General features: G+C 43.4%; 1 protein-coding gene across 8 annotated transcripts in view; it reads right to left on the minus strand.

Annotated features, from left to right (window-relative positions):
- Positions 1-21,059, minus strand: part of LOC126924020 (CUGBP Elav-like family member 4) — a 606,431-nt gene that overhangs the window by 478,679 nt on the left and 106,693 nt on the right. Inside the window, exon 1 of one of the 8 annotated variants that reach the window (XM_050738078.1) lies at positions 19,155-20,097. The exons of 6 other annotated variants lie outside the window; for them this stretch is intronic. In XM_050738078.1, coding sequence (XP_050594035.1) covers positions 19,155-19,211 — 57 coding nt within the window. In that variant the 5' untranslated portion in view covers positions 19,212-20,097. Of the gene's footprint in view, positions 1-19,154; positions 20,098-21,059 lie in introns of those variants that run through there. One more of the 8 variants, XM_050738065.1, reaches the window with a different exon arrangement.

The raw sequence follows: 21,059 nt of genomic DNA on the forward strand, positions 1-21,059 counted from the left end.
TAATTCTTGCACGTGCATTCGTTGATGCGTACGTGCGTGCGTTCACAGGCACACGAATGAGCGAATGTATGCGTGCGTGCGTGCTCGAGATGCACGACATCGATGCGATGAAGAGACGCCACTCATGGATCGATAGCCAACCACGTGGCTATTATGCAGATGTAATTTCGCCGGCAAACACACTACCGGGCCCGGTTCCCATCCGATCGACAGGAAATGCCATTCTTTTTCCTTTCGCGTTCGCGTTTGTCTTTTGTATCAAAATAATATTCTGTTCTTTCTGCTCACCCTTCCTACCCGTTTCGTTCATCGCTCCGTCGATCGATAAACAATTAATCTCTGTTGTCATAAAATCTCATAACGCCCAAACAAAGAGTCATTTTTTGTCGATGCTACACGGCCACTTCGAAATCGATGATTCCATCCGACGTTGATTCGTTTTACAGAAACTTTCGATTGACACTACGTAATGTACGTACTCGGTCCGCGGAGATAGCGGAATAACGTTTCAAAAATGATATCCGATGCGAGGTCGGTGACGTTAGGGTCAATAGTCGATTCAATTTGCTCGATTAATTAATTGGCGAGTTTCACAAAGTCGCTTTAAAGTCGAGAAAAACTTCTTAAATGATAGATACGGTCTCACTAAGGCTGAGCGTATAATTACCGAAGAGAAAGACATAGGACTTGGGTGATTATGGGTAATTGCCGGCAGTCTGACCATAATTAGAATGCTCTATCGTGCATGACATCGATCAAGCTGCCTCCGGAGTCAGGTTAGTCCGAGTAGCTATCAATAACTATCAATTCGGCTCGACGTACCGAGGTTGAATCTCTCGGTCTCGTAACTTGAGCGATTCGTAAACGAGCCAAGGAAAAGGAGACATCCATCATTTTCGAGAACCTGTCTAACCTTCCGTCGTTTGAAGCACTTGCCCAGGGTCAGAACGTCTAAAGAGGCGATAAAGAAATGTAGCTCGTGTCAGCATCGTCAGTCCTTCGCCTTTCATTGCCCTTTGAAAGATCTTGGAAACTCCATTAACCTAGCGGCGATGAGATAGAGCGGAAAACTCTGGTTTCAACGGTATAGCGAGTTATACGCATATAGCGTGATTCTTATCCTACTCGATATCTATCGTCGATTTCATTAATAAAATACCAATTGAAAATATACAAACACGCGCATACGTTCAAACACGCATAACGCATATACGCATAAACAATTTTAATCGCTTTATTCTGGTTTATACCGGCGACACGGGCGATCTAGTCAAAATATAGACCAAATGCCATCGTGTCCCCCACTTCCTACGACTTACGTTGCAACTTTCATGGAAGATTTCATGGTCAGTAGAACGTTCTACGAAAGCATCTACTCGTAGATTTTATTGCTACCTTCAGAATCGAAACTACGTTTACGATCGTGGAATGAGAGTCAGCTTTCTCTGGCACCTTCGCTTCCTCGGTTCTGGTTGCACCGAATCTCAGATACATCTAAATAGAGCACTTTGTTCGAAGATTCGATAGAAAAATAGCGTACGAGAATGAACGTAACAGACGCGATAAGTCGGATGGTCCGAGATTTTTTCCGTGATGGCGCGCCTCTCTTTCTGCCAATCAAAATCGTTGATAAGAGAAAAATGCGAAAAGTGCGAGAGAGAGATAGAGAGCTCGTTTAGAGAATCGCGCATCGATATAGGAACGCGACTGTATGCTCGTTACGCAATGCTGTATTACATTTCCAGCTAATGGAAATGGTCGATGGGAATGAGATAGAAATGCGGAGAGGATGGAGCATTCCTGATGTTTCGGGACTTCGAAACACGATCGTTCGGCCAGTTATCCCTGATAATCGGTCGAATTTCATCCGCCGCCACCACAAATGTATTAATTCGTAATTCCGTTGCAGATCGATCCGTTCCTCACAGAATAGCTTCGAATGCATCGAATGATAAACATAATTCCGTACATCATTTTTAGGATTATTTCAGAATTCGACTGGATCAGCCGAAAAGAAGCTTTAAATACATTTCAAGTTGGTTTTAATCTGCTTTCTTCAAGCATATCGTTCAATTACAAAGTATCACAACTCGATACAAGATACACAAAATATCGTATAATTTGCTTATGCGATACTTTTAATTTACGTGCGATTATTCCTTTCCAACTTTTGAAACGTTTTCCATATAGCGATACACTGTAGCGATATATTCGCAAATGAAGATATCGTATGTGATGTATCGTGGCGAAAAGTTAATAGAAAATTTACTTCGTCGAGAATTTCAAAAGTCGAGGGAAAGCTTTTTTACGATAGCAGAGGATTGGGGTATTTTGTGACTGTAAAAAAGGGGGGGGGAGGGAAATATCGATAGCAAAGTTTTGTAGAAAGAGGCGGTTCAATGAGTCGAATGTGATAGCGATTTAGAATTTCCCTCGTCTACGTAATTATCAGTCAAGACGATCTTTATGGCCGGATCGTAAAACTTAAAATGGCCCCGAAAGCTCACCTCGAATTAATACGAGGTATGTACCGCGACCGCCGCCCGTAGGAAGTCTCGAAATTACGACGAGGAAGGTAGAAGGAGCGGCGAGAAGGTGAGTGGAGAAAGAAGGGTGACCGGGTCTTTTACAGCGTACGTACACTGCAAGCAGCCACCCTGTCCTAGGTCCCGCGTGTCCTTTGTTCCCAACGTATGATAATTATCGTTGCGACCATAACGACGTTTAACGACATTTAACAACTAACCCGCTGTAACTACATCGTTGACGTGTAACGAAACGCATTTTCTCTCGTATCTCGTGACTGACGATGGAATCGCGGCACGCCTGCCGAACGAGTTACGCCCCAACTTACCCGTATCTCGAAATTTAATCGGCATTTATTAACGTTTATACCGATGAAAAGAAGGACGGAGGCTTTGTTCGAACTGAAAATCTTCCGCTTGTTACAATGCTGTTGTTCGTTGATGTATCGATCGAATATTAATAGCGATTTTTTTACGATACATCTTTTTATGCTTATTTCTTTCTGTCCGTCTAACAACAATTTGTACGGGTTAAAGTAGTAAAATAATGGCAACCGTCGTGACATCGTGAACAGAGAGCGCGATATGAAAAATGTATAGAAGCGAAGACGGGTCTGCTGCTAGGAGCGGACGAAACGAGACGATACCGTACCAGAAGCTGGTCTCGATACCTCACGACCTTATATCCACTCTGTAAACCAGAAACGAGCTAAGCGCCATATGGTTTCAGTGCGCGCGTTCAATCGCGCCTACCATTCAGTTATCTACATGCGGGGATATTTTTGGTCCTCTTCAACGATACGAGTTGATTCGAGACCGGTTAGCATTGGCGATCTGAGAATAAAACATCGACTCGCGTACTAGCGAGAAATCAAACCAGAAATAAAGTTTCACGAATCTATGAGAATAAAACGATCCGACCTTTCGCTATTCCGAAAACAAGACATCCGCCGGTACTATTATAAACTACCGAATAGAGAGGTACAACACGTTAGGACAGAGGGCAGCATTAGTGGAAATTACCACTTGGCAACTTTGGAAACTTGGGAGAAACTATTCGGAAGTTAACGCAACCGGTTCCAGAAGGCGGAAATGGCTAACATCCTTATTGAGTTACAGTTATCCGGCAGTAGAGTAGCAGGGTAACAAAAGTACTCAGAAAGTTTTCCTTGAGATTAACGCTTTTCTGGGATAACACGGTAATCTAGTATGCGCTGGAGCAACGAGTGGACAACTGCTTGGAAAAATGAGGAAAAATGTTCGCGAGCCACAACTTGGATTAACACACTATTCTCGAATTATCTAGCTCTACTTGCTAGAAGAAAACGAATACTCCTGAAATTTAGCCGTTCTCTTTTCCCGTTCGGGCGGAAAAAAGAAACCTTAATGGTTTCAATTCCAATAATAATACGATATCCTCGAGTCGTTCCTTTCTGTAAAGAGAAAAGTAGTCGAGTACTCTCGAAACGCGAACTTCGATGCCTAACCTATTCGATGATCTTGCTATACCAATTCCATCAATTATACATACATGCCGGCTCGAATCTAACAATGAAACGTACGCGCGGTGAACGTGTTAAAGAGAAGTTGGCGCGCGGTCTCGTGTCACGAGTCTCGTATTCGTTTCTATTAGTATTCAACGTCGGATGAAACGAATGCAACAAAATTGTTCGCTAAAAAAGTAATTTCCGCTTTTTCTCGCGTGAATGCAAAAGAAGTTTGATTTAATATTTGCGTGATCTGCTGGCCAGGCGAATTATTAGCGCCCATACCGGAACGCGTTTCGGAAACAATAGTAGAAAGGACACGATATTCTACTCTTAATTTTGAAGGATAGCTGGTCGATCACGAATATTAAATTATCCTTGCTTTAACAGCAGTCGTGCAGAAGTGCGACGTACACGCAGAGTCTTTCAGGAAATGCTAAAGTTGTTCCGTGTACGCGTAGGCACATCGATCGAAAGAAGGAACTTCAATAGCGGAGAAAGTATCGTCGCGAAAGAAGAAAAAGTAAAAGGATGACAGACTGGCAGGAGGACGAGGAGGAAAAGGGTGAGCGCTTGCAAGCAGTGTGGCCAGAGGTTTCGGCTTTGACGTCGGGGCGTCGCGACAGTGTTTGCGTAGCACTTTCATTAGCCTGCCTCAAATTACTATAGTTCAAACACGGTGCACCACCGTCACTTGTCGGTGAGCAGAGGCGATTTCGTTTTGTTAAGGCAAATATCGAGGCAAAAACAGAAGACGAGAAAAACGGCGAATAACAGGCGAACGGGAGAGGGCGAAGATGAAGGAGAAGGGACAAATGTGTAAGAGATGGGTTGTTCTTCTTGGAGTTTCGTATCTACGACAGGATAGCGGATGAAGAATGAGCCACAAGGGAGGACATAGCGTAGAGAAAGAAAGACGAAGGAGGACTGGTCCGAATGGACAGTTGGATGGACGGTGTGCTATTATTGCTTCTGCGAAGATTGGTAGCCTGTGAGACGCGCGCCGTGGAAATATTACGTTTCGTGGTACGGTACAAAAACGACAAAAATTCGTTGAAAGAAGAAATCAGGGCGGCCAAGAAAAATGGTGGGTACAACGTTGATTCTGAAAACCGTGGGATCCCGTTCCGTCCGTGTTCTTCGAGAGTATAAAATTTTCTAGGTTGACGACAGAATCAAAAATATGAAATATCCGAACTTGTATACCGAGGCCCCTGGATCGAGAGCGCGTTCGAAGATCGATATCTGATCGGAGCTGTCGCTAGAATAGAACCGCGAACACAAACTTCACAAATGGCCTCAGGTGCGACCAGAAATCATCCAACATTCGTAACCAAACGCGCGACATTGATCTTCCCACCGTGGATACATAGGGGGATATCGAACATTTCGAGGACAGTTTGCACGGGACGAACATGTGTACAACAAATCCTTTGGGATTATAGGCCGCATGGCTGAGGACGATGTTGAAATATGTCCGTGGGCAACAGATATCGCGAACCTTTGAATTACGACGGATTCGTAATCGAACGTTCGCAGTTAATGGCCGACTTGATATAATACGTCGTATCTATCGTAAACTACAAATATACTTTCCGAACACATAAATGCCATAACGTTCGACATGCCAACGATAGAATGTAAGTTGTGTAAAGTGCAGGAAGAAACTGCCTGCTATAGATATCGATACATTACGTTTCGCGTAATATAGAGGGTGGAGCACTTAACTTTATCACCCAATACACATCTTCCTCGTTTTTGTTGACGCGATGATATATTTGTGGAAAAAATCGTTTCAGCCAAACAGGCAAATATTATGATTTACGAAGCACGCTTATCGTGATAAACATTCTCCAACTATCCATCGACTTTCTTATATCATAATACGATATAGTATAATATAGAAATATTTTACGCCACTAAAATTAGATCGGGATATCTAATTTCATAATCACGACGTAATGCACACTTGCTATCAAGTTATAGCGGTTATAAGATTACAAAATTAAATTAGCCTCGAGTGGCATATTTATATGGACCGATTTAAGAACCAATTTTGACTGATTGTAACAAAGGGAAGCGACTTGCATAACTTATCGCTCGGAATATCAATATTCTAGATCGATGAAACTTAAAAATTCTATTAACATATTCGTTTAAGAAATTTTTTCCTCTTTGGCTGTGTCGTTACATTTGTATTAGACGTACCCACTCGCGTTTGAAAATGCTAAAACGATCCTCCTTTATTAATATTTAAACAATGTGTCTAAGACGACGTTTGATCGACGAACCATCCAGTTAAAAGATTAAACTTTCCATCTATTAGCAATACATTTCATTACTTTTGACCATGTTTTACAATAGGGTCCAAGTAACCCTCTATAACCATGTTTCAAGCTCAAATCGAAAACTTTCGCATTCGTAGAAACGTTCACAGAAACAAATTAGGGACAGCGACGTTTAATCGTTGATCGATGATATTTGAAAATACACCGGTCGGAAATTCTAACGTGAATGTACGAGAAAATCATTAATCGCGACCTGAAAAGTAATGTTGGTCGAATAAGCTCGACGCGATAACGTTTCGGGAAAAAATACAGTTGGCACAGATCCAGTCGTGTTTACTGTTGAAATTTGTCTTTGTGAGCTGGCTAGAAACGCGTGCACACGGCACACGCGATGTAACACGTACAATACCGAAACCGTGGGTCGCCTGAATTAAATATGCCTTCGTCACAGACCCACCTTTGCGGCTTTGCTGGTATAAATGCAATCTGGTGTCGTGAATACGGTAAATACAGAATAGGCGTAGGCTCATGTGTACACAGATTCCATCGCGGTATATAAAAAAAAAAAAAAGGAAAAAAAACGCATTTTATTTATCGCAGTACATAAAGACTCGTCATATTTCATACATGTAGCATCGAACGTTTGCGCTGAATGTCGTCGTGCTTCGAATATCGAACTTTTCGTTAGCGTAGCTCGTTAAAAGCTGCTCGTCCGTTAATATCAAAACGCAAAAGAGATATTACGGACGATCGTTATGTATACGCAATTTTTCCGTCATTTTGTAACCACGCTCTTAAAAATGGTTCTTTCTTTACACGACATTTTACGGGACTTTTTTTAATATTCGTTGTATACGCGTTTACTCGTTTTAACTTGATCGAGAGAAGTAAAAAGGAGTAAAAAGCAATGTAAACTTTTTGCGTAATGTTAAGGTTAGAGAGAGGAGATATGGAAAAATATACGAGAAAATACAGGTGACCGGTAATTTCTTAGGGAGGGGCAAATTGACGAAATAGGAGCAAGCAGTGGCGAAAACTTCATAACCTAAAATGATAACTGCTCTCTGCGCGAAGTAATGCGTCGACAAGCCCGACTACGAGCGATGAGAAGTGCGAGGTCCTGCAATATTCACATGGCCCCTCGCTAGCTCTCCGCTCGCCTCTGTGTCGACCCTCGCGAAGAGGGTCTCCCTCCTCATCCTGCTGGAACACTTCATTTATCAGGTTCCGACATCTCGTCGGGTTGCCTGGATTTAATTACCCGAAACAAGTCGCCGAAGGGGATGACTCTCTGGCTTCTCTGGCAAACTAAACCAGAAAAGACAGCGAGGACGAAATGAAAGTACCAGGACGAATCGATCGTCGAGAGAGACAGGCCGGATATCGTAGACGAAAGGTCGAAAGTGCTATAAATTACCGACTCGACGATCCTTTTTGGCGGCTCGCGATATTCGAACGCCAACCGTTCAAATACCAAGAAAGTTCGAAAGTTCGTCGTGCGTATAATAGATTCCCTTATCGCGAGTATAACCAAGGGAAAATAATTATTATGAAGCGTACCATGATTAAGTCAATTAAGCAATCATACCGCCGTTGATATTACATCTTCCTCCGTCTATACCCCGGTACCTTCTCCACAAAGGAAAGTAATTATACAGGAACGAAAAGTTTGTCGAGAGTCGAAGAAGGATGCCGGGGGTAGGTCGATTTCGGTGTACGCGAGGACAGTTTCACGCTGTGTCGTTGTAATTCGACGCGCGTGGCGTGGCAAAACCGAGCACGATTTGTCACTTTACGTCGTCGGAGATAACGGTTATTTACGGCGTTCGCGTGATTGAACTGTATTTCATAATCGCACTCCACTAAACCTCCATAGCGCGAAACGAAAGTACAAGGAAAAATAAAATATAGAAAAGAGAAAAAAAAGAACGAAAAAAAGAAGAAGAGAAAAAGAAAAAACGAACGTTTACAGTGGCACCAACTGGGCAATACAAGAACAAGATTAATCGTTTCTACTTTAAAGTAGTATTCTACGTGAAAGAAATTCCGTTTTTTCCCATTAGCGCTTCGTAAACTTTTCCACAGCAGCTCGATGGAGCTAGTTGGTTGGTAGGTAGCGGAGCCACGCCGGTACGCTAATGGTAAAATCTATGTCGTACATGACGCGATGGTGGTTGTTGTCGCACGGAAAAGCAACGGGCAGCGAGCCGCTAATGGCGTTGAACAAAAAGCTAGCCATAAACCTACGGTGGAGTGTAGCATCGTGCAGGGGCTGCGAGAAGGGTGTCACCGGTAGTTGATATCGCCTACTTCCGGCACGACTTCGCACACGGCAATTCCTCCCAGCCTAAAAGGTCCAATGCTCGTTTCCTTTGTGTACGAATTCCCAGCCACTATCACCGCTTCGCTAAATAAACGCTGCATCATTAATCCACCGGCTGAACTTCCTCGCCACTGCCCGCGAATTTGTACGACAATGGGGCTAAATTTCATGATTCCATAAATCACCCGGACCCGCGTGCTTCCAATGGTAATTACAATGACCGTGATTTTCAATCGGCTACAGGTCCGAATTTAAATAACACGGAAGCTCATTGTCAAATCGTACTAACAGTTTAACGCGCGAAACTTGGAGATTTTATTTTGTTCGGCATTATTGTGGAAATACCTGCTCAGCGTTCAATGTAATTTTAATCGACTCGATTGTTAAAATAGAGTTGACCCGCGTCGACAACGCGATATTTCGCGCGTGTCGTTGCGCAGTGTAGAAAATTATGATCGTTTCCCTTTAACCGAATGTTCCGATAATCTATTTTACCGCGTCGAAACAAACGAGCAAAACGAACAAAAACATACAAAATAATTCCGTTCGATGATAAACTTTTCGGTATAGAATCGCCGAAATTAAACTATATATATATATCGATCAAGTAATAACGGAATATCGTTCCGAAAATAATCGTGTGACATTTCGGGTAAATTAGGTAATAACGGTAAATTAGTAAAAAAACATAATTGGTCAGAGCAGGCTAAAGATTTCCATCATCCGGAAGTTATTCGACATCGATGATCGATCGATTGTACGTCAAATGTTCGGACGCTTTATTTTCTTATCGGTGATTTAAAGTTGCGCGTAATAGGTGCTTCGTAGCTCGTCATATTTCGTAAAACGAACGGACGTTGCAACGTTGCGAAACAATTTGTCGCGTTATTCGTAACGTTTCGAATGATCTTCGGTGTTTCTTCCTTTTTGTAAGAGACAGGAAATTGAACAGAACGGAGAGCCGGGTTGAATCGTCGTTGCGCTTGATTCGTTTTTAACTCGCGATAAATCCCTGCGTCTTTTCGCGGCCGTAGAGACGTTAAACAAACTGGTCGAAACGAAATTTGAACAACGTGGCGTGGAGCGGAGCGGAGCGGCGTAGAGCGAAGCGGTGCTGCGGGCCGAATCCAGGGTCTGGATGCCGGGGGGCGGGCAGTCGACCAAAAGTGTCTTTGATTTCCGGAGCGACCAGCGAGGGAGAGTTGCCGGTACACGAGAATGGCGCTTCATTGTTGCCCGCGCAAGTACGCAATTAATTTCTGTCTGCGTTCGCCGCGGGGGAATGCAAATACGCGGGGAGATTTTGCCGGAGTAATTCGGAAGTGGCGTGGTATACCGCGCGCATTATGCCGCTTTCCTCCTCTCTTCCTCTTCTCTATTCTCTCGTCGCGAACCTCTGTAGGCAGTCCGCGCGCAGGCTTTTCCTGGCCTGTTTACGCGACCGACAGCGTTTCGTGTATTTCAGCACCGCCTATACACAGTTATATCGTTGATGCACACGAAACACCGTCAACCCAGCCCCATCACTGACGATCTCCCGAGAACTCGAAAATCTCCATTCCTTTTGTCGCTTTCGAACTTTCGATGAATAAATTGCACGGTAATTGCTATTTTCCTTCTTTCTTTGCCTCGGTTGGACTTTACTTTGCAACGGTAAACGTTTCAAGACGATTCCGCTTGATGTGTCTTTTATTATCAGTTATTATTGTCAAATTCAATTATAAACCGTGGCTAATTGGTTCCATTAACACGCGTAAATTTCAATAACGGGAAATTTGCTATTCCAAGATGTCAGCGTTTCTCACCTTATCCGAGAACCTTATCTGAGTATAGAAGAATGAACAACGGTGGGGGGGCCTTTCTTTTCGCGACTTTACTCGTTTCTGGGCTGATCTGCGTCACAAAGGTAGCACGTTCCCGCTTAGTTCACCATTGACGAACAGTTGGAATTTAAAGTCAACTCCGACGATGCCCGTAACGGTTGCATCAATGGGCGTCGAGTTGGCACCAACGACGACGCGCGGTTTCACTCAATTGAAATTCATGGGGAAACGAATTTGTGGTTACGCGTCGTGAGAGGTAAGGAACAATCGTCGAAATACACGCGACCCAGTTTCCATTTACGTTTGTAACGGATAGGTGCCGCTTCAAGAACCCTTTTACAGTCCATGTTGATGTCTCGCGGCGCGCTATACCGGTACCGTAGTCATAGATACACGAACAGTTCTGAAGCGTTACATCCGCAAATTGTATTGCTAATGCAACCAACATCTTCCTTTGGTTGCGGCAGCCTTGCCTTTTAACCGTATGTCGCATCGATTTTACTACCGTGTGCGTTGTCGCGTGCTACTTCTGCGAACGAATGTTATTTTATGGCCCGGTTTGCCGCGTGTTTAAGCGGAATGAATCTGCAATCAAAGTAACTTCCATGCAGATGCAAGTTGGTAAACGGCGCGATAATCGGCGCAACGCGTGTGCGTGCTGCTTCGATTAACGCGTTCGTTCGAGTAAAATTTACAATGGTGCGTATTATCATTTCTAGTATAATTACGCCGTGTTCCTATATGCATGTAAATAATACGGTTGGGCCACCTCTGTTCACGGATGCAATTGGACACGCTGCGAAATTTATTATGATTTATTAAGTGAAAACCGCAAGGTAATTTAACGATATATGGTACCGCCGTGCGCGTTGCTCGTACGAATTTGTCTGTACTTATCAATCGATTGCGAATTACTTTTATACTGCATCGGAGATGAATTGTATTATCTGTATATATATACATACAAATTGGTGCCTTTAGTTAACACATATAAATTAGGTATAGTTATAAACGCGATAGCTTCTAGAAATAGATTCGAACATCGATTCCGGAGCGAAGGAATAAGGCAACGTGTAGGCGTATTTTACGTTCGATTGGACAAAGTTACGTTAAACGTTGGATAACGTCAAAAAGATACGGAAGAAGCGTAAACAAAAATATCGAGGACGAAGATCGCCGATTAAACGTGGCCACCGGCTGAAGAGCATTAATCGTACACGAAACGGAGAAAATAATTTAATTTGAAAGTAAAAACGCGATCCGCTTTGCAAGTCTGATGGTGGCCCATTGTTTCCGAGCGCCACTAAGAATATCCTTCTCTCGCTCCTCTCTCGAATGTGTCCGCTTTTCTTCTCTTTCTCCTCGCCCTCCGTCGCCGTCTACCGTAGCCTCCTCTCCTTTGTATAATCAAAACTCTCGAACAAATTTTCATATTGTTTGCGATTCAATTGGACAGGCAATTTCCGAGTCGTCTTTGAAAATATCTTCTCTCTTCCATCGTCGATCCCGCTTCAACTTGTCCGCTCTTCACCACTTTCCCCGTTTTCACCTAAGTGCACCGCAAAGTATACGTACTTAGTCAATGAAAACAAGTCCATGCTCCTCCGCTATTTATCTTCTCGATCGATATCGGTTCGTTATCTTAAATCCAACTTTTCCCGTGCTTTTCTCGTGCTTTTACAGCGCACTTCGGATGACTTCCCTAAAACTATCGTTTCACCTTTCTTGCCATCGAATCAAGTAGCTGATCTTTTTGTGTTTTCCGATCGTTCGACGATAACATCCGCGTTCGTGAAATCGTTTTCGACGAATAATATAATTGAACGATTTAACCGAATTCGATATTTAACTACGTTAAACGCGAGTACTATCGATCTTTAATCGTACAACCGTTGCACCAAATTTAACATGCGTCTTTCCATTTAGTATTGCCATTCCCAATTTCCATACAGGAGAAAAGTATCCTTAATGAATGTTGCCATTTATCTATCCAAATTATCGAACAAAAAAATGTCGTTAAAGCGACGCGTGGAACGTTTACGGCCTCATTATGGTTCTATAAGAAGAATGGAAGTGGTACGAGACAGTGACGGATCAGACACGGAAGTCATAAGAAGAAAAAATTACAAATTTATTATGGTTTCGTTGGTACGACGTTGCAATAATTACAAACGTGATTCGTACATTGTATCTTTCATACAAACAATTTTCATCGAGACGAAAAAATAACGTATACCTTTCCCAGCTGCCAAACACCGAGAAAGAAAATTATACTAATATCTTGCAATTTAAATCTGTACAACCAACTGACTGGTCGTATTGTATATATTTGTCTGCGTTCAGATCGTAGATAGCGAGCGTAGTGATATGAAATCGCTGCAGCCAGGATGTAGCATAGCCCAGTTGGTGCGAAGCCAACAACGACGACGCGAACGAAACAAGCGAAATATTTATAAAAACCGCACGTTGTACTTCCACGCAGTTGTTTTATTACTATAATTCATCTCTCGCGGTGCACGTCGCGTATCTCTTTGTCCGCGCTTTTCTTCCAACTAACATTTATACATTTTTAATCCGCGCTGGACTTTGCCGAATTAAAGCGAAAGATAGGTAAAAGGAATATCTCGTGTAATTTTAATTTCAACGCGTTTAAAATACCTGATAATTACGCGTCGAACGATCGCTATCGCGTTTGAAAAATTCATCTTCGTTATTCATCTGTTTAACAAGTTCCGATAAATCTTCGTTTCAGGATGGCTGGTATGTGAAAGGAAATTCGCCTAATCCGTGGAAGTTGGGAATATTATGTCGGAGGTTAACCCGAAACAGGGTAAAGGGCATTATAAATAACGAAAGGATCTGGAAAAGCAGGTCGCATTTCTCCCATTTTCTGGACGTTCCTATGCCAGTGGTGGCAGCCTGGACACGTCCCTCTCTGACGGAAGGCAGAAGGAGAACCAGATTAGAACCCGACAATCAAGCCAATTATACACTCCGGTGACGCTGACCCAGCTCCTCTTCCAGCTTCTCTGTGTCCACTGTCTCTTTGTTCCCTCTTCTCCTCCCTTTCTTCGTTGAAACCTACAAGGTTCCGGTTCCTGCTACGGCAACCGGTACTGCGGTCCTACTCTGGAAACTCATCAGACCTGCCGTAATCCCGATAGCGAACGAGACCCGAACGAATCGCTAGCGAAATTAGGCAGCTCATACGAGACACGTTGAATATATGAGAAAGTATATTGTTCCCAAGAGGAGATATCGAGACAGCGTCACCGAAACCGTATCCTTTCCTTCGTCTTCGGTTATACGAAACCAAATCTACAACGTATGCAACACGAAACCATAATTTAACGATATTGTATCCCCTCGAGTAAAAGAGCATCGAGTTAATACGAGTGACGTCGTTTAAGCGTACAGATACCTCTACGTAGAAAATGTTCGACTCTCGTAACGTGGAAAATCGCAAATCGATTTCTGCTTCGATTTTAACGTAATTACAATTTTATGAAAAGATCGGTCGCTCTCTAATCGGTCGTAAACGCGTTAAAAAACGAATTCGGACAAAGTTGGACGAACGTTTTTTACAAGTATAGTTGGCCGACTAATGCTGCTATGTTTCACTGGAGCATTAACAAGGTGAAATTATAGATAATTACCAGTTGGAATTAGAAGGAAGTAACGCTGGAAACGAGGTTACGTTTATGTACGAAGATGAGTTTACTTTTGCAGGTGAATGCACCACGCACGAAACTCTTTAAACGTGGCCATAAGCGAGAGCGGCCGTTTAACGCGCTCTGTCATTTGACCTGCATGTAGGAAAAAGTGGATGAGGAGAACGAAAGGAAAAGTGAAGAACTTGAACGGTAACCTCCTCAGAGACGTTTCTTCCCAGACCGGAACAAGACGAGGAAAGATCGGTGAGGGTCCATGTCTAGAGAATCTACACTGAGCGGCAGATTGCAGCCCAGGCCTTTGGAGGATCATCAAATTAGCGGAAGAGTCTTTGAGGGCACCTCGTAGAGGTGGCCAACTTGGCTGGCTCGTCATACTCTCTCTGTTGGAATTATGCCTCCCCTTCTTACCTCTTTCGCGACCTTTCCGCGAATAGAGTTGCAAACTTCTGCCTTCTCCCTTCCAGGCCAAAAGAGACAGAAAAGAGGCACATCGTACCCTCTCGTTTTTCTTTCCTGGCTCCTTTCTTTGTTTCTGTCTTCCTTCCTTTCTTTCTTTCTTTCTTTCTTTCTTTCTTTCCCTCTTTCTTCCTAATGCTGCCTCTTTTACTACTTTTACAGCTACGACGCTAATGCCAACTGAATGCAACTGAAGAAAATTTTCTCCGGAGCTTCAGTACCCAAAACGACCGAACCGACCACGCTTTCCGCACCGTCTAGATATAAATGAGGGAACTTTCAAAAGCTGCCGAGAAAAGACGTTAGAGCGAAACAGTTTCAGTGGTCGAGTGTCTCTATGTGACTACGTTTATGTATCGTTGGAATAATTTTTGAAGTTGGAACGTTCCGTAGCTGTCTCATGTTTAATTCCTTCGTTCTTAAGCTACTTTTCAACCCATGTACCGTCAACCGGCTATTGTACTCGATCAGCCTTTCAAACCTACCAATGCGACGTAACGCGATGACCCTGGTCTTGCTGATACCGTTGGGATATTCGCGAGTTTAACGTATTTCCAAATTGTTTCGTTTTTATACAATCTCGCGCTACGTGTTTAACGCCTTTAAGCGTACAAAGGTTTATAATAATCGCGAAAATAAAATGTCGGTACGATGGAACCAGTAGAAAATTTGGACATACGTGGCAAAGTTAGCTGCCGCGATACGGATATTTTTAACCCAAGGTGGATACGATCGCAAGCGCGCGCGAAAACGCGCGTCTGTCTACACGCTCGCTAAATGCACATGCATACATGGATACACATAGAAAACGCGTGAATGTTTTATCGCAAGTTAGCCCTTTGCTACCCTCATGCAATTTACTCCCAAACCCGTATGTCTGGCCTGCAGCACAGAAACTAGGGCAGAAACACAAAGCCTGCCCACTGCCTGAGCGAGATACCAGTAACAATACCTAAACGCACAAGGGAAGCACGCCTTTTTCGTCCTTTTCAACCTCTCGTTTATAGGAACGGGTTTGGTTGGCCTATCGCTGATAAAATTGTAAAGCCCCGGAACTGAATATTTTTCCACTACTTGATGCATCTAACCTTGTGGCAATCGTCCGCTTTGTATTGACGTTATGCAAAATCCTTTTAGAACCATATTCAGATTAGATACGTATATATGAAAAAACTTTACCAATCACGTGTCTTTTTATTAATTCATTAACGCCGTTCAGGAAGTTATCTTTCTGGAAAAATATTTTTTACTTCCATCGGGCCGACGCCTGTATACATTTTATTTTAAATAATCGTCCTGCGCGATATGGCAACAAAAAGATTCACCAGGACCGCAACATGGCCGATAGCTGTACGGAGAATCTAGATCTTGCGTTAGAAATTCGTAGTTACGCGTGGTTCGCTTGCCTTGCTACTCGATTCGATCGATATGACGTCACACATCTTCGTGGTAATTTTAACTGCTCGACCGAACGAGGACCGAGAACATCGAAGTCGGGTCTCCTTCGAAAAGTTAAGGGAAACGCGATGTTGGCCGGCCTGTCTTACTCGTGTAAATATTTAGATTGGTCACGTGCTGGTAAAGAGATGGCGAGATGATGTAAGCAAATACGCGATTCGACGAGGAACGAAGACACGATCGAAAAATTTAGCGGCCGCGGAAAGCAATAAAAATTGCTTTTCGTTGAAAAATCCAACCGACGTTTCTTCTAATACGTTTATCGTTCGGAGGACGGTTAAACAACAAGGTTAACCCATTACTGATTCCATCCGACTCCACCTATTTCGTAACCATTGAAAATGCACTCTACAAAGTGTATACAGTGTTTTAGTAGGAATTATTATTGTTTATTTATTGCACACCTTGACCCTTAAATACTAATCGTATACCAGCATGAAAAATATGTAGTACATAAAATATATGAACGAATAATACATTGTATTATATTCTTTACTCTACCACTACTAGTATCGGTATATTCGTTACAGTTACTGTTAAATTACTGAGAAATTGTTGACAACGCTGAAAATACACTAATCGTCTCTGAGAATGGGTATCGTTAATAAGTTTTCGGCGGTTTAATACAATGAAATTCGTTGTTTAATACTTTCAAGATTTACGACTTTGTATATACCTCTTAAAACGAATTTCTCGTGTTTTTAAATTGTTGGATTTAGAAACGATACCGACGGATTAATGTTATTGCTTCTCCAACAGTAAAGCCTTTACCTTTTTTCTTACGTTTTTCCTTTATACTTCTTGCCGAGTTAGCTATGGCATTTATTCAACAATGTATTTTATTACCCAGTACCGCTGAGGAACCGAGTTCTCGACACTTGGTGAAGAAAATAGGTTTTAGTTCACGAACGAGGGGCGCGTCCTTGTTTGTTCTACCATCGGTAAAGAGTTTCGCGCAATTCCTATTTTCCGCATCTTGATGTTTTCCATGGTTACACCGAGGCAAATAAAGTTTTCTCAATTTCCACAACCGGTGCCAGCGTGTGTCTGCAAGTACGTCACCTACTTCGGGATCGAGGAAAGTCGATACTAGAGAACGGTTCGAGAAATCTTGGTCGAATATCGTCGCGATTCATTGCCGAAACGAGCTTCGTCCGATCAAACTTCTAAAAGTGGGATATTATTTCCTTGCCGTACGAACGCGTTCAATTTCCGTTTCATATTCGTTCGTTTTTGTCCCCCTTCGAATGCAAAAAACTAGTCGCGGATGTGTTTGTTTAATTTTTATGCTCGTGTTTATAACCCTTGGTAGATTTCCTGGCAAACGGAAAATGTCCATAAATGGTCAAGCTTACGAAACATACATCGATGAAAAGGATAACATTTTTTATCTCGTATAGTTCGTAGTTACGAAAAGTTGGATAAAACATATTTTTGCAATGAAACTTACAAATATCGAGAACGTTGACGTGATTAATGAGAGTGGAACAAACGACGAACGTATCGTATTGCTAACGAAATCTCTATTCGCGGTACGAATTAAAAAAATGATGGAACAGAAAATTTCTGAACGAAATGCGCACCCTTCTCGAATCAGTTCCGTTGTCATCGAAGATAAAAGTACTTTGACATCGCCATTATCAAACGGTTAAAGTACGAATGGTTGGAATCGAAGTCCGTTTTCCCGGGGGGGCTGGTCCATTTCGAGTTAAAGCGCAGCACGATCGCGCGCCCGTCAGAGCGTCGAGTCATCCCGCAGAATCAAAGCTCCGCACAAATTGGCGTGCCTGATCAGGTTAGTAGGAAGACCGGCCACCGCCTTTATCGACGCGTGGAATTTTCAATTTTCCAGAATAATCGGCCGAGTGCGTTTCTCCGTTGACTCTCCGCGCATACACACGACGCGAGAAAACGCAGTTGCTTTGAAACGACGAGCGTGCCGCGAAAAGTATAAAGGTCGCTGGCAGGTGGATTCTTGAATCACTAGCGCTAGAGTACGCGAATGAGTCAATAAGTGCCGGTTCCCTCCATCATTTGCATGACAATCGGATAGTCATCCGTCCGGTATTGTCATCTATGATCGTCGCGGAGTGGATATGCCCGGTGCATTCTCAAAGGAAAAGGCCTTCGTTTCCTACGAGCCTACACCTACAAGCGTGTGTGCTTCATCCGAGCTTTTATCATGTACCCCGGCTCTGTCTCTCTATTTCTCTTCCCGTTCCCTTCGTGCACACATTCTGTACGGCATCCCGTCATGCTCTCGACCTGGCAAGTTGAGAGCCCTAATTAAATTCAGTCTGGGTACTCTTACCGAGCGCGGTCCATCGTTCATTAAGCGTCGGATCAAAGTGATATTCCCGTAAAGTAGTTCCACTTTGTGGCGAGGGTTCACCCTGCCTATACCTATCATCCCTTACCTTTCCCTTTACCTCATCCCAGCCAATCTCGCGGAGACAGCATCCCGACAGTCCATCGACGTTTACTCTAGAGGCGAATAGGCGAATCTTTAACGTAACCATCGTACGAATGATTAATTACTCGATACACCGACTATGGTCATCTTGCCGTTAGTTAACTATGTTTTCAGTTATTTTAATCGTATTTGAAAAATTATGGAAATATCGCGTTCCCCTGTTTCTTCAACGGGACATATTCTCGTTATCGCAAATATATCAGGAAATATTCTTAGCGCGGTCGGATGCTACGAGCTTCAGCTATATACATATTAGTCGCGAGAAGACAAACCGACAGCGATAAATAGCGTGAGAAATTACTAAATATATTAATAGATAGGTATTTAGCGCAGTTGGCAATATATTTCCTCGATAGTTTCACATTATCACGTGAATGCCCTTCGCGTTCTCGTAGGATTAATGGCCTCCGAATGAGCCATAGAAGGCAACGACGTGCAGCTGTTACACAGCGGCACGGTGAGTAATTAGCGACCATAGCAATTCCCTGATCGTTAATAATGACGCATTACATATAATATAATAAAATTAGAAGCGTGGCATCGACGATTAAGGACAGCGATGCAACCTGCGCGCGCAATAAGACCGCTTTAGCGCAAGCAACGCGCCTCGAGAAGAAAAAAAACAAACGAAGAGTAATGCTCCGTACCATCATGAATTCGTCGTAGAGGTAGGAAATCTCCGGGTAGGTTATAAAATCGACCATGATGTTGTAGCACGAACGTGTCAACGATTATCACTGCTGTCGAATGTCGAACTATAAAGCACTATAACACTTGAATGACAGAGCGAAGCTGCTTATGAAACATAAACGGACTTTGGATGAAATAGCTGGTTGAAACGAAAACGCGGCTTTGGTAATCAAAGTTCTCTGCCAGGAACTAGGAGACAGGATGTATCTCGAATGCCGGCGTGTTATTTGGAACTGCTACTGCGCAGAATCACTACACAGCACCGCTTCACTTGCAATACTTCACAAACACTTGGCGCGATTCAATTTCTCCGGATATAGATAAAATCAAGTGCCTGTAATCGCGCGTAGACTCACACGTTTCCTCGCATCGATATATTTACTCTTCGTTAACTAACCGGTCTTTGAACATTTTTACATCAACACCCAAAAAAGCACGCAGCACCAATGCCTCTGTGATTCACACGGCACTAAACGTTTACCGGTGTTTACGCGTAGCGATGTTTACGCGAGCGCGCCGCGATCGTTTTCGGACTTTCTTAATCGCGCACCGATACTTAAGGATCACTGTTGTTAATTTCAGGACGGCCGCGTCCCACGTATTCTACCAAGGCCGATATGTACCAACTCCGACGAACGCAAAGGAAAGAATGGGAACATAGAAAGGCACGGAAGGGCGCATATAACTACGACTGGCTTATTGTCAGGGCCGTATCGTGGAAGTGGAAACGAAAGGTCCACGAGACACCCACAAGGATAGAAATGGGCAGCTTTATGCGCAGACGAGAGATAAAAGAGGGACCAGAGTAGACAGATATATACACGTATATATACGTATATAGAGGGAAACGAGGACTCGCAAGCCCACGCTTGCGAACGAAAGCACAAGGGAGAGTAAGCTCGGTCACTGAGGCGTCGCCACTCGGCTTGCTTCCTCCGGAGTGACTCCCTCCTTTACTTCTAGTCCCCTACCATTTCCATTCCATCCCTCCTTAACCTCCTCCACCTTCTTCTTGTTCTTCCACGTCATCTCTGTCTTCGCGTCTTTACCTCGCGAAAACGACCTTCTTCGCGAGGCATAACCACGGAACTTTCTCCTAATTGTTTGATAGCCACCGTTCCGCTACGCCCCTCCATAATCGTTAATATAATAATTATATAATTTAACGAACGCCATTGATATAGCTGTCCGATGTAATTAGCGACTGAAATTTCAAAAAAAAAAAACATCGTGCCTTCTTGCTCAAACGCCAGAAAATCGTCTGTCGACAGTCGAAAGATATCGCCAGGCAATCTAGGTACATACGTGCATTTTTCTGCGGATTTTCCGCCAACAACGTACGCGGACTGACTGCGAATACGTGTCTACGGACAATTTTCTGTCAATCTGGACTAAGCTTAACTCGATTACTCTCTTGCACGTAACAAATTACTATCGAACGGAGATGGTTGAAGATTAACTGCATCGAATTAAAGATTACACGCATGTTCGAACGATAGCCGACGTTTTCTGTGTGACTCCAGGGCTACACGGTGCTTAATGAATTACGAATAACGGACAGTCAGAAGCATCGAAATCACAGAAATTTCATTGGACTCGTGGGCGGCACAGGTGCACGCGTAAGTTACAAAAACTTCGTTAGGGAGGAATGCAAACAATGCCCGATCCGAGCTGTTCGGCTCTTTTCTCTGCGTTTTTTTGCCCCTTTCCAGCTACGCTCCAGGCTTTGCACGCCTAAGTATCGTTTCCCTCGTGAAAATTCGCGCCAATTCAAAGCGCCCCGTCGTCCCCTTCGCTCGACGGGCGTCATCGAGAGTTAGTCGGAGTTCAACGTTTCTTTCCTTCGAGTTAGCGAACCCTAT

Source organism: Bombus affinis, chromosome 14, assembly GCF_024516045.1.
Source record: "Bombus affinis isolate iyBomAffi1 chromosome 14, iyBomAffi1.2, whole genome shotgun sequence".
Taxonomy (NCBI): Eukaryota; Metazoa; Arthropoda; class Insecta; order Hymenoptera; family Apidae; genus Bombus; species Bombus affinis.